At 50.1% G+C, this 13,020-nt stretch overlaps 2 protein-coding genes across 5 annotated transcripts; one reads left to right on the forward strand and one right to left on the reverse strand.

Annotated features, from left to right (window-relative positions):
* The first annotated feature begins 3,505 nt into the window (after positions 1-3,505).
* Positions 3,506-11,367, forward strand: Kat5 (lysine acetyltransferase 5). 4 transcript variants are annotated; one of them, XM_005063994.4, is made up of 14 exons: positions 3,506-3,560; positions 3,660-3,726; positions 4,038-4,106; positions 4,197-4,333; positions 4,609-4,764; positions 4,854-4,928; positions 5,250-5,324; positions 5,797-6,045; positions 6,121-6,210; positions 8,425-8,565; positions 8,643-8,736; positions 10,407-10,566; positions 10,673-10,754; positions 10,838-11,367. In XM_005063994.4, exons 1-14 carry the CDS (start codon positions 3,549-3,551, stop codon positions 10,970-10,972), a joined length of 1,542 nt encoding a protein of 513 aa, XP_005064051.1. In that variant the 5' UTR covers positions 3,506-3,548; the 3' UTR covers positions 10,973-11,367. The 4 variants fall into 4 exon arrangements, with proteins under 4 accessions (XP_005064051.1, XP_005064053.1, XP_005064050.1 ...); XM_005063996.4 differs by lacking the exon at positions 4,609-4,764 and having other exon boundaries at positions 3,507-3,560; XM_005063993.4 differs by having other exon boundaries at positions 3,534-3,726.
* Positions 11,368-11,446: 79 nt separating this feature from the next.
* Rnaseh2c (ribonuclease H2 subunit C) lies at positions 11,447-12,551 on the reverse strand. The gene is made up of 4 exons (XM_005063997.4): positions 12,320-12,551; positions 12,014-12,195; positions 11,819-11,938; positions 11,447-11,571 (listed from the first exon to the last, which is right to left on the reverse strand). Exons 1-4 carry the CDS (start codon positions 12,489-12,491, stop codon positions 11,545-11,547), a joined length of 501 nt encoding a protein of 166 aa, XP_005064054.1. The 5' UTR covers positions 12,492-12,551; the 3' UTR covers positions 11,447-11,544.
* Positions 12,552-13,020: the final 469 nt, after the last annotated feature.

The raw sequence follows: 13,020 nt of genomic DNA on the forward strand, positions 1-13,020 counted from the left end.
TCTGGAGTGCATTTTCTTAATTAGTGATTGATGTGGGAGGCCCCAGGCGATTGTGGATGGTAGCATCTCTGAGCAAACAGTCCTGGGGTACATAAAAAAGCAGGCTGAGCAAACAATGGGGAGCAAGCCAGTCAGTAGCATTCCTCCAAGACCTCTGCATCATTCCTGCCCTGACTTCCCTAGATGATAGACAAGCTGTAACAAGAACTTAAACCCTTTCCTCCCTGAGGGCTTTTGGTCATGGTGTTTATCACTGCAATAGAAACCCTAAATAAGACAGTCTGATTCCAGAGATCTCAGACATGCTCCTATAATTACAGCTCTTGGGAAGCTGAGGCAGAAGCATCATGTGTTCGAGGCCAGCCAGGGACTTAGGAACAAAGCAATAAAAAAGAGGAGGGCAGGGGCTGGAGAGATGGCTCAGAGGCTAAGAGCACTGACTGCTCTTCCAGAGGTCCTGAGTTCAATTCCCAGCAACCACATGGTGGCTGGCAACCATCCGTAATGGGATCTGGTGCCCTCTCCTGGCTTGCAGACATACATAGAGGCAGGATGCTGTATTCATAATAAATAAATAAAATCTAAAAAAAAAAAAAAAGAGGAGGGCAAAAGCTACCTTCTAAATTGTAGTTGTTAAGGTGCCACCTGGAAGTGCTAGACAGCGCCTCAAGGGTATACCAGAGTTCCTGTGGTCCTCCCTTTTGCCCCCCAACCCCCCCACCCCTCAGCTCTCAGCTCAGGGTAATGGATGCTGCTCTCAGCAGGGCTGGCAGGTCCCACTTCTGCCTGATGGGGTTTTACAGAAAACACAGGCAGGCTGCTCCCACCATAGGAATCCTCACACTTGTATTTACCTCAACTGGTATTTACAGCAGCCCAGGATATAGCAGTATAGGTAAAATAGGTGGTCACTAAGGTAGAGTAGCATTTGTATTTTATTTTACTTTTCTCCCCGACTCCCTGAGACAGGGTTTCTCTGTTGTAGCCCTGGCTCTCCTGGAACTCTGTAGACCAGGCTGGCCTCAAACTCACAGAGATTCGCCTGCCTCTGTCTCCTGAGTGCTGGGATTAAAGGCGTGCGCCACCAACGCCTGGCTAAAAAAGAATTTTTAAAAAGACAAAAAAAAAAAAAAACAGAAAAGTAAAGCCGGGCGTTGGTGGCACATGCCTGTAACCTCAGCACTCAGGAGGCAGAGGCAGGTGGATCTCTGTGAGTTCGAGGCCAGCCTGGTCTACAGAGCGAGTTCCAGGACAGCCTCTAAAAAAACAATACAGAGAAACCCTGTCTCGAAAAACCAAAAAAAAAAAAAACCAATTCTTTTTTATGTTATTTTTACTTTTTTTTTTACTTTTTTTTTTTTTTTTTTTTTGGTTTTTCGAGACAGGGTTTCTCTGTACCTTTGGAGGCTGTCCTGGAACTCACTTTGTAGACCAGGCTGGTCTCGAACTCACAGAGATCCGCCTGCCTCTGCCTCCCGAGTGCTGGGATTAAAGGTGTGCGCCATCAACGCCTGGCTTTACTTTACTTTTTAAGACAAGTCTCACTATAGCCTAGAATTCATTAAGCAGACCAGGCTGGTCTCAAAGTTGGAGCTCTGTCTGCTGCTGTTTCCCCAGCACAAGGGTTAAAGGCATGCATCCCCACAGTTAATTTTATTTTATACAAATTCTCACTACATAGCCCAGGCTGGCCTTGAGTTTGATAGCCTCTTGGCTTAGCCTTCCTAGTATTGGAACTGCAAATGTGGGCCACCACACCTTGATAGAGGTGATATTTTAGAGGGGAGACAGCAAGTTTCCATGTTGACAAACCCTTGTACCCTGAGGTTTCTACGGCTCTTTCTAGCTTTTCATATCTGAGAGCCTTTGGATATGTAGTCCCAGATAAGATAGCTACACAAACAAGACCTTGGGCTTGGTTTTGTTTTGATGACCCTGTGAGGTGCCCTCCCTCATCCCTTGGGCTTGGGATGTTCACATATCCAAGACAACCTCCATGCTTCACTCTGGCTATATCCTATGTAAAAATGAAAAAAAAAATTTACTTCATCAGGATAGAGCCAGTAAGAAGTCAGCTGAATAAGCCCAACTTGTGGCCTCCCTTCCTCTTCCAAACCCCATTCTAGTTCCTCTACTTTTAAAATGTGTCCTTGATGCTGAGATATAGCTTCGTGGTTAAGAGCTGTTCTTCCAGACTACCCAGACTCTATTCCAGTACTCACGAGCTAGCTTATGACCATCTTTAAATCCAGTACCAGGGGATCAGGTGCTCCTTCTTGGCCTCTGCTGGCACCAGGCAGTCATGTGGCACACACACACATGTGAGGCCAAACACACATAAATGTAAAAAAAATATACATATACACACATATTGTATATACACACACTGTACTGGAGCTCACTCTGTAGACCAAGCTAACCTCAAACTCATAGACATCTGACGGCCTCTGCCTCCCGTGGCCCGGTAGAAAGATCCACTTCTAATTGGATCTTTGAGGTGGGAAAGACCTTTAATCTGGATCTTTAAAAGTGAAAAGACACACCTCTAATCTGGGACATGCCTTCTGCTGGAAGCCTATATAAGGACATGGAAGATGTAAGCTTTCTTTGTTTTTCAAACAGGGTTTCACTGTGTAGTGTAGAGCCCTTCAGCTCAGAGATCCACCTGCTTCTGACACCTGAATGCTGGGATTAAAGGCGTGCACTCCACCGGCCGGCAGAAGCTTTTACTGTTTACCTACTTGCTCTCTCTCCCTAGCAAGCCCATTCCTTCACTGTCATTAAAGTCTACTTTGAGACTCCGGTATATACTGGAGACCAGCCGAGACATCTCTCCTCGAAGACTGAATAACTACGGGATTCTTGAACCTTCCGTTTATAGGGCCACATAAATACTTTTTTTTTTTTTTTGGTTTTTCGAGACAGGATTTTTCTGCGTAGCTCTGGAGTCTATCCTGGCACTCCCACAGAAAACCAGGCCAGCCTCTGCCTCCTGAGTGCTGGGACTAAAGGCGTGGGCCACCAACGCCCAGCGGCCTTATACTATTTTAAAAAGAGAAACCCAATATACAAAAGTAAACAAATCTTGCTAAGTCCCCACGGCTGTACAATCATATGCAAACACGTGGCTGAGTCTTCAAATGTCTTCAGGTCTACTGACTCTCCAGGGTCCAAAACCTCACTTCCCAGCTTCTTACGCAGGGCGATGCTTCCCACTGCCACTACGAGGAGCCTGAACAAAGTCGCAGGTCAAAGCCTATGCAATTGATCTGCGTGACCCGCGTCGCACCCGGTGGGTGTCACCTGACAGACTCGGTTTTACTCCAATGCTGTGCGAGTTGTGGGGATTCTATTACTTGGTCTCAGGCTTACAACACCCTGTTCTTCCACTGCCAAAATGGGCCTGCCCTTTGCTACCAGCCGGACAGCAGTGACACTTGACAATGTTTTCCTCTGAAGTAGCTTCGACCGGATCGGGCCTTTAGCGCACTCAGTTCCGGAAGTGACGTTTCCCAGAGGGGCCGGAAGTGGCAGTGGAGGGAGGGAAGATGGCGGAGGTGGTGAGTCCGGTGCCCGGGGCGGGGCGGAGGGAGCCAGGGGAGGTGGGTAGAGCCCGAGGCCCCCCAGTAGCCGACCCTGGCGCCGCGCTGTCTCCCCAGGGGGAGATAATCGAGGGCTGCCGCCTGCCCGTGCTGCGGCGCAACCAGGACAACGAAGATGAGTGGCGTGAGTGACGTCGGGGGGCGGGTCCAAGGAACCAGAGGGCGAGGGGCGGGAGTCAACGAAAACACGGGAGGGGGAGGGGCTTCTACCATCCTGGGGCGGTCACAGATAGTCGGAAGGAGGGGCGTGGCTTTTAGACACACGGAGATGAGCCGGGAGGGGCTTGGAGAGAGGTGTCACTTGGTGACTAAAGGGGTGACTAAACCTTCTAGGTGCTGGGGCATAGAATCCAGTCTGGATGTGGAATTCAGGTCGAAGGGTGGGGTCTCATGACCTGACTGGCTAAGACCCCCTTGTCTGTGTTCTTCCCATAGCCCTGGCTGAGATCCTGAGCGTGAAGGACATCAGTGGCCGGAAGCTTTTCTATGTCCATTACATTGATTGTGAGTACTGGGACTGGGCTAAGTGGGGTTGCTGGCTGGGATTGAGGGCATCCTCTGGCATTCCCTCCTGAGCCATTTCCACTGCTGCAGTCAACAAACGTCTGGATGAATGGGTGACACACGAGCGGCTGGACTTAAAGAAGATCCAGTTCCCCAAGAAAGAGGCCAAGACCCCTACCAAGAACGGACTTCCTGGGTCCCGCCCCGGTTCTCCCGAAAGAGAGGTGGTGAGTAGGTCCCCCATTTCACATTTTCTCTCCTGCCTCTTCCTTCCTGCATCTCTTGGCCTCAGGGGTTCCCGAATGGGCAGGAGGCAGCATTCTCCTGCCATGACTTCAGCTTGCAAAGGATTGCAGGTGTAGCTTCCAGAGTCCATTATTGCCTTGCTTTAGAGAAGGCAAAGGGTGGGATTTGATCACTCCATGTCGAGGAGCCCATCTGCCCCTTTGCCATCCCACCACCATCCCCACCCCAGAGGAAGACTCTGGACCTATCTCTACAGCCGGCCTCCGCCCAGGCCAGCGGGAAGACTTTGCCAATCCCGGTCCAGATCACACTCCGCTTCAACCTGCCCAAGGAGCGGGAGGCCATTCCCGGTGGCGAGCCCGACCAGCCGCTCTCCTCCAGCTCCTGCCTGCAACCCAACCACCGCTCAACGGTACCCTCAGCAATTCCAGGGACCTTGCTTTCTTCTCAGGTCCCACCTTCTCTACCTTCTGACCCACCTTTCTTGGTTTCTCTCTGCAGAAACGGAAGGTGGAGGTGGTTTCACCAGCAACGCCAGTGCCCAGCGAGACAGCCCCAGCCTCAGTTTTCCCTCAGGTGAGTCTTCCAGTTTCTTTTTCTAAAGATTCTTATTTTATGAGTGTCTTGTCTACATTATGTATGTATACCACTTGCATGCCTGGTGCCCATGGCCAGAAAAGGATATTGGGTCCTTTGAAACTGAAGTTAGAGGTGGTTGGTTGTGAGCCGCCATATATGCTGGGAAAGGAACCCACGTCCTCTGCAAGAGCAGGCAGGGTTCTTAAACTACTGAGCCTCCTTGATAGTCCCTCCAGTCTTTTCCCTCACCTTTTCTGCTGTCTGGCAACCTCCTTCAGGCTCATCTTATAGTCACCCTTTCTTTTGTCTTCTCCACAGAATGGATCAGCACGTAGGGCAGTGGCAGCACAGCCAGGACGGAAGAGGAAATCTAATTGCCTGGGTACTGATGAGGTGGGTATCAGGGAGCAGAGGAAGAAGAAAGATGGGCGAAGGGGATGAACTTGGGCAAGGAGAGTTCATCCAGTGACTAAAAGCAAACAAGAAGCTAGGCAGTAGTGGCACATGCCTTTAATCCTAGCACTTAGGAGGTAGTGGCAGGTGACTCTGAGTTCTAGACTGGCTTGGTCTACAGAATGAGTTCTAGGACAGCTAGAGCTACACAAAGAAACACTGGGGGGGGGGGGGGGATAAATGAGGTGGTAGGCAGTAAGGGTGTTGATGAAATTAAGAGCCAGACAGATTAGCCCTTGGGTAATTTTTATCATATTACCAGTTTGCTTTGGTTTATTTTGGAAAGTGAACATTATGATGCTTTCCCCCTTAGTTGATGCTATGCTTGAAGGAAGAAACCTGTGGCAGGTTTGTGACTATGTTCTGCTAAACTGTCTGCTGTTACCTACCATTTCTCATTTGCCTTGGGCAGGACTCTCAGGACAGCTCAGATGGAATACCGTCAGCACCACGCATGACTGGCAGCTTGGTGTCTGACCGCAGTCACGACGACATTGTCACCCGGATGAAGAATATTGAGTGTATTGAGCTTGGCCGGCATCGCCTCAAGCCGTGGTACTTCTCCCCGTACCCACAAGAGCTCACCACACTACCTGTCCTCTACCTGTGTGAATTTTGCCTCAAATATGGCCGTAGCCTCAAGTGTCTGCAGCGCCACTTGGTATGAAGGGTCTTGGGAGGCTGCCTACCCAGTATATCCATACCAGTTCCTGCTTGATTCTCCTTTTGTCCTTAGACCAAATGTGACCTTCGGCACCCTCCAGGCAATGAAATTTACCGCAAGGGCACCATCTCCTTTTTTGAGATCGATGGACGGAAAAACAAGGTTAGTGGCTGGGGAAGTAGGGCCCAGGATAAGTCACATGAACAACTTTTCCTGCTTAGAATAGTTGACCACTCTGGTTCAACCTGCAGGAATGCACAGAATACTAGGATTTAGACGAACTCTATTCTCTAAGAGGTCATTTTCCATGGTAGAAGCAGACAGACATACCACAGCTATCCGGATCCCAGTGTGAGAAGTGTCATGAAAAAAAGTATAAGTTAGAAGAGTTCAAAGGAAACTATCATCAGAACTTTTAAGTAAATGCCTGTAATCTTACTTAGCACTCAGAAAGCTCCTAAGTTCAAGGTTAACCTGGGCTATAGGGAGTTCCATGCCAACCTAAGCTATAAAAAGAACTTCTTTAGAGGAATCCAAAACAAAACAAAGAACAACAAAAACTTACAGTGGCAAAGGTCAAATGTAAAATTAAAGGCAGCTTAAAGAACAGTTTAGCCCAGTGTGGTAATCCCAGCATCTAGGAGGCTGAAGCCAGTGTATTTGAAATTCAAGGATAGCTTTCTCAAAAAACAAACAGAAAGGGTCTTGGATGGGTATGGTGGCACTCAGGAAGCAGAGGCAGGTGGATATCTACTAGTCTGTATGGAGTTCTGGGCCAGCCAGGGGTATACAGTCAAATCCTATTTTCCAGGTTGAGTGACCTGTGAGCCTGGACATGAAGGAGACATGTTTAAGGCAGTTGTAAGCAGTTGGGTTCAGAGATGCAGGCACTGATGTACATGTGAAAAGTAAAAAGAAAGTGAGAGGAGATGAGGCAAGACTTTTGAAGGTCAGAGGTCAGGTGGCAGAAACAAGATCAGTTAAGGAGCACATTTAGGGTCTTTTAGGTGAGAAGTGTAGAGCTCCTTGAGATGCACACCTTTCTTGGGCGATGTGGGGAAAGAGGCAAGTGCCTGGATTGGGGGGCGGCGGGAGCTCTGTATTTTTTTCTCCCTGAAGACAAGGTTTCCCTGTGAATCCCTGGCCATCCTATGTAGTTCAGGCTGTCCTCAAACTCAAAGAGATACAGCCTCCACCTCGAGTGCTGGGATTAAAGGTGTTTACCACCACTGTTCAGCCACACTGCTCTGTAGTAAGCCCAAAGTTTAGCAGGAAGAACCACTAAGGCTGGCATTTTCTTAAACCTCCACTGGAGAATAGCAGACCAGTTCCCAAGAGGCATCACTGTGGCTAGAGCATTGGGGTTTTGGCACTCAAGGATAGCCACAATGAGCCAAACTTCTGGGACTGAATTTGAGGCTAACTCCATGGGGAAAATTAAAATGGGAGGGGGCAGGCAGTGTTGGCACACACCTTTAGCCTTTAATCTGGGGGGGGGGGGGCAGAGGCAGAAAAACCTCTGCCTGTTTGAGGCCAGCGTGGTGTACACAGTGAGCTCTAGGACAGCCAGGGCTACACAGAGAAACCCTGTTTTGAAAAATAAAAAGGTCTGGATCTCTGTGAGTTCGAGGCCGGGCTGGACCGACAGCCTCCAAAACAATACAGAGAAACCCTGTCTCGTTAAAAAAAAAGAAAAAGAAAAAGAAAACGGTCTCACTATGTAGCCCTAGCTGACTGACCTCAAACTTATAACCTGCCTCTGCCTCCTAAGTACTGAGATTATAAGAAAACACTACCATGCCTGGCTTGGAAATGTTCTTGGCTACTGTTGAAGCAGAACAGAGGGCAATGCAGGCCCAGAGCAGGGTTTGCTGGGTATATGGGAAACTGTAGCCACCATGGGGGCAGGCAGGTAGGCACTAGTACACATGTTCCTGGACACCTAAGAAGTGGCCCTTAGTCGAGTGGTTGTGATATACTTAATCCCAGAGGTAGGCTAATCTCTGAATTTGAGGCCGGCCTGGTCTACAGAGCAAGTTCCACACAGCCATGGCTTCACAGAGAACCCTGTCTCGGGAAAGAAAAGAAAAGTGGCCTCTACCTAACCAGTGGTGATAGCCTGACTGGTGGGTTGGGGTCCTAGGAGGGAAGCCCATCATCTGTCAAGTGAAGAAGCAAAAAGAAGTGCTCCTCAGAGCCCTTTGGATGGCTCAGTGAGTACAAGTCCCGCCACACAAGCCTGGGAACCCATAGTGGAAGGAGAGAATACATGCATGTTGTAGTACATGCACACCTGCAGTCACATGTGCCATAATACAGTTTAGCTCTTTAAAGTAGTGCCCCTAGAGTACTGACTGACAGGCCGTTTCTTTACAGAGTTACTCACAAAACCTGTGTCTGCTGGCCAAGTGCTTCCTGGACCACAAGACATTGTACTATGACACAGACCCCTTCCTCTTCTATGTCATGACAGAGTACGACTGCAAGGGCTTCCACATTGTGGGCTACTTCTCCAAGGTCAGCATTCACCCAGGCTGTCCCTCAGTCCTGCCCTGAATCAGGTCTAAGTTAAAACTCACCTACTCTGATTCCAGGAAAAAGAGTCTACTGAAGATTACAATGTGGCCTGCATCCTGACTCTGCCTCCCTATCAGCGCCGAGGCTATGGCAAGCTGCTGATTGAGTTCAGTGAGTATGTGCTGCCTGCCCAGGAGTCTGGGAGGCTGATAGGTCTAAGCCAGTATGAGTGTGCCTTACGTGTGTGCTTCACATGCAGACATGCCAGTTACCAGGAGAGATACCAGGAATAAGGGGGCAGTCTCCCAAGGTTCTTTCCTCAAGCAACTGCCCTATTTCCTGAAGTAGGTGCTCAGCATCCATTTCTTTGTGGCTAAAGGTTTAAGTGTCACCCAACTTTTCCCAATTTGGAATCATCTGTTCCTGTCTGGAGCTCTGAGCAGCTCAGCTTCTCATGTTCATCTCTGGGTGTGCACCATAACAGGTTCTGGGTTATGTCACCAGGTATTTATTACCTGAGCCTTCCAGGCAGTAGATGTCAAAAAGGCTGTTTAACCCACTGAAAGATGAACTTGTACCCATTCCTTTGTCAGGCTAGTCTCTTAATGCTCAGGAGGGCTTTGACTTCTTCTTACATAGGCTCCTTTTTTTTTTTTTGTATTTTTCAAGACAGGGTCTCTCTGTGTAGCTTTGTAGATCAGGCTGGCTTGGAACTCACAGAGATCCGCCTGCCTCTGCCTCCTGAGTGCTGGGATTAAAGGTGTCGCCACCACTGCCTGGCTTCACGAGGGCTCCTAACTCTGCAACCACATTCAGTTTTCTAGTGTTAGCTCATCCACCCCCATTCCACTCACTTAAGTATTCTCTAACATAGGGAGTCAAGGAAGAAGCTTTAGCTTTTTTGCCAGTGAAACACAGATGCTTTACTTGTTCAAAGTCTGAACTGTTTGGAATATTTTATTAGTTGAGTGGTTCCAAGTTGAAAAGCTCAGCCTGGGAGAGGTGAAAGGAAACTCAGAGACAGATCCCTAAGATAACGCTTACTTCTCTCCAGCATGGCACAGAAATGCATTAGACAGATAAAAGGGCAGAGAGGCATTCACTGAAAAGGTCAGGGATTCAGAACTATAGAGACAAGTATGACATCCAGCAGATTCATGGGACTGTACACAAGTAGATCCAGCAGAGTTGGATCTCTTTCCTTTCTGGCTTCCTCTCCAGACACTAGCCTCTCTGGCCCATCTTGTCAGGGGGAATTGAGCAAAGAGGGTGAAACTAGCCAACAGAGATATAGCCAGGGACCAATATGAAGCCTGTATAGCTGAGAGTAAGGAAGGGTTTTTCCAAACTAATAGGGACATCCCCAGGGCCCTGTCTATAGGACCTAAAGGTCTCATCATGAACAACAGCCTGGCAGTGCCTAGTGTCAACACATTAAGAGGGAAAGGGCCATTGCAGCCAGGTCAATTCCCTGGCTCTGAAGAAACACTTCTGTACTTTTCTGTTACATCCTCAACCACCCAGCCCATCCTGGAATAAGAGCAGCCGGAACTCCCAGGATCAGTTAGGGAATGACAATGGACTCCCTCACCACCCTCCCAATGTCCCCAGACTCAGCCTGGGATGGCAAAGGAAAATCTAGCACTTCCATTTCATTAGCTTTTCCTGGCTGCCAAGCTGCTCTTCTAGGTGTCTTCAGCTCCCCTAGCTGAAGTGAGTAAGTGAGAGACAGAAAACCAGGCAGCCTCACTCTGTAGTATCTGCTGTTACTTATTGTATACATACCTGTGTATATATACACCTGTGATGCTTACTCAGACTCTTGTGCTCCACTGCTTTAGGCTATGAACTCTCTAAAGTAGAAGGGAAGACAGGGACTCCTGAGAAGCCCCTGTCAGATCTTGGCCTCCTATCCTATCGAAGTTATTGGTCCCAGACCATCCTGGAGATCCTGATGGGACTGAAGTCGGAGAGCGGGGAGAGGCCACAGATTACCATCAAGTGAGCCACAATGCCCACCTGGGGGTGCATGGTATGGCCTGTCTGCTCCTGGGGCTCCTGGGGACAGACGACTACCCTCAGAGGACCTAACTTTGCCCTCCCACAGTGAGATTAGTGAAATCACCAGTATCAAGAAAGAAGACGTCATCTCCACACTGCAGTATCTCAATCTCATCAATTACTACAAGGTTAGGAGGCACTGGGGGTAGGCAAGTGGGGTGCAGGTGGCAGACCATGAGCTGACCACATGCTGGGCCTGTCTCTTGTCTAGGGCCAGTATATCCTCACTCTGTCGGAGGACATCGTGGATGGACATGAACGGGCCATGCTCAAACGGCTCCTTCGAATTGACTCCAAGTGTCTGCACTTCACCCCCAAAGACTGGAGCAAGAGAGGAAAGTGGTGACCAGGCACTGCCCATTGCAACACAGAGAGAGCTGGCGCAACTGGGCTGACAGGTTATCCTGTCCCTTCCACGAGGCACACCAAGGGAGACAGGGCTGAGGACTGCTCCAAAAGGAGAGGCCTAGGAGGGGCCAACTACTGGCCAGTACCAAGGCAAGCTCAGGGATAGGCCAACTCCAAGGATAGATGGCTTATCATAGGCCCAGGTCTGTTCTGAACACAGGGACCAGAGGGATCCAGGCAGCTGTGTACATCGAGATGGGTGGGCGAATTCTGTACAGAGGACTGGTGATTGTAAACATTTCTTTTGTAAAGGAGAAGCTGGAGGGTGGGGTGGGTGCTGGCTGCAAAATTCTGGCCCCTCTTGCCCCCAGCAATAAATTGTTTATATAGGCAGAGATATCAAAAGTTCTTGCCAGACTGGATGTCATGCCATGCCAGCTTCAGGGTGCTAAGGTGCCCACAGACTCACAGGTGTTGTGAAGAGCTCATTTATTGGGATAGAAACAGTGAACTCATTGCTGGCATACTGGTGTGAAGAGATCTGTGACTTTCATTTTCATGTTGTGGCTCTCAGTCCTCAGGCACCTGTGCGTGAATCTGCAACAGGAGTCACTTCACTATGTAACGTCTAATACCCAGCTGCTTAGAGTGATAGCCCCTTCTAAGAAGGCCAGATGATAGAGGTGGAGAGTGCCTCACACCACTCTTGAGTCTGGTCCTCCAGCGTCATAGTCCCCATCCATGGTGCTTACTGCCCTAAAAACCCCAAATCACTAGGAACGATTCAAACCGGGTGGGAGGTCAGACCGACTCTAAGGGGGAAGGGACCCATGTATGTACTCACCGCTGCAGCGAGGCTGGGCCAACCTAGGGCCTTGTGCACTTTGGCATCCGGGCCAGGGACCGTTTCCAGACCCCACAGGGTGAAGTGGCTAAAGCTGCCGGTGGCTCCGATAAAGCGGTCCTAGGAAAGGCCGGGTTCAGAATCGGGGCGGCAGCTACTACCCTCACCCCGAGCCTACCCTCTCCCTCTGCTCACGAAATCGCGCTCCAGCGGTTCCTGCATCTTTTCCGTTTTGTCTTCCGCGTCCCCCGAGAAGTTCAGCTTCCCTATCAGCCCCTCTCCCATCTCCTCCGTCACCATCACGAATCCCGAAAAACCTGGCGGCACAGCCACCTCCTCGCCCCGCAGGCCGCGACCCCGAAACGATACCTGCAGTCCTGCGGGAGGTACACGCAAAGCCCATCAGGCAGGCGTGGTCCCAGGGCAATGTGCCGGCTACTTCTCCCGTGGACCATCGAGCCCGTGAGCTCTGCGACCTCCGCGGGGCCTGCCGGGACTCACCGTCTGCACCGTGGCGCACCGCGGGAGTGAAAAAGCGTTCCACCGGAGCTGGCCGGCTCACCAGAACCTCGCAGGGCAGGAGGTGCAGCGTAGCCGGTGCGGCATCACGCAGCGAGCCTGGGCGCAAGTGGACACGCTGTTTACAGTCTGCCGCTTCATCTGCGCTCTCCATCCCGGACGCTGGCGGGCTCAGGCAAAACCTGGCGGGTGAAGCGCGCGGGGCCGGTCGGGAGGCCGAGCACGCTCGGTGCAGAGCCTTATGGGAATCGTAGTCCTTTCTCCAGGGGTCCGCCTTCTGCAAGGACACGCCTACCTTCCTGTGATCTCATCCGTGTGCCTCCACTTCCCTGGTGCTGGGGTTTACTGGCTTGTGCCACGATGCCCAGCCCTAACATTTTTATGGCTCTTCTGGTTGTATAAAAAGTAAACGGGCCGGGCGTAGGTGGCGCACGCCTTTAATCCCAGCACTCGGGAGGCAGAGGCAGGCGGATCTCTGTGAGTTCGAGACCAGCCTGGCCTACAGAGCAAGTTCCAGGACAGCCTCCAAAACAATACAGAGAAACACTGTTTCGAAAAAACAAACAAACAAATCCCCCCAAAACAAAAACAAACAAATAAAAAACACCCTAAACGGATTCCTAGAAGGGTCCTATTTATTAGGTTGTTTGGTAAATTACTGACTTTTGATGGTGATGAAGATT

The sequence above is a fragment of the Mesocricetus auratus genome, unplaced genomic scaffold (assembly GCF_017639785.1).
Source record: "Mesocricetus auratus isolate SY011 unplaced genomic scaffold, BCM_Maur_2.0 Super-Scaffold_4256, whole genome shotgun sequence".
NCBI classification, from domain to species: domain Eukaryota; kingdom Metazoa; phylum Chordata; class Mammalia; order Rodentia; family Cricetidae; genus Mesocricetus; species Mesocricetus auratus.

Coding starts and splice junctions, on each gene's coding strand:
- Rnaseh2c (XM_005063997.4), bottom strand. CDS start 12,491: ATGGAGAGCGCAGATGAAGCGGCAGACTGTAAACAGCGTGTCCACTTG. Junction 12,196..12,319: donor GGTGCGCCACGGTGCAGACG/GTGAGTCCCGGC, acceptor TACCTCCCGCAG/GACTGCAGGTATCGTTTCGG. Junction 11,572..11,818: donor GGCCCAGCCTCGCTGCAGCG/GTGAGTACATAC, acceptor CTCCTGTTGCAG/ATTCACGCACAGGTGCCTGA.
- Kat5 (XM_005063993.4), top strand. CDS start 3,549: ATGGCGGAGGTGGTGAGTCCGGTGCCCGGGGCGGGGCGGAGGGAGCCA. Junction 4,765..4,853: donor AACCCAACCACCGCTCAACG/GTACCCTCAGCA, acceptor TTCTCTCTGCAG/AAACGGAAGGTGGAGGTGGT. Junction 6,211..8,424: donor TCGATGGACGGAAAAACAAG/GTTAGTGGCTGG, acceptor GTTTCTTTACAG/AGTTACTCACAAAACCTGTG.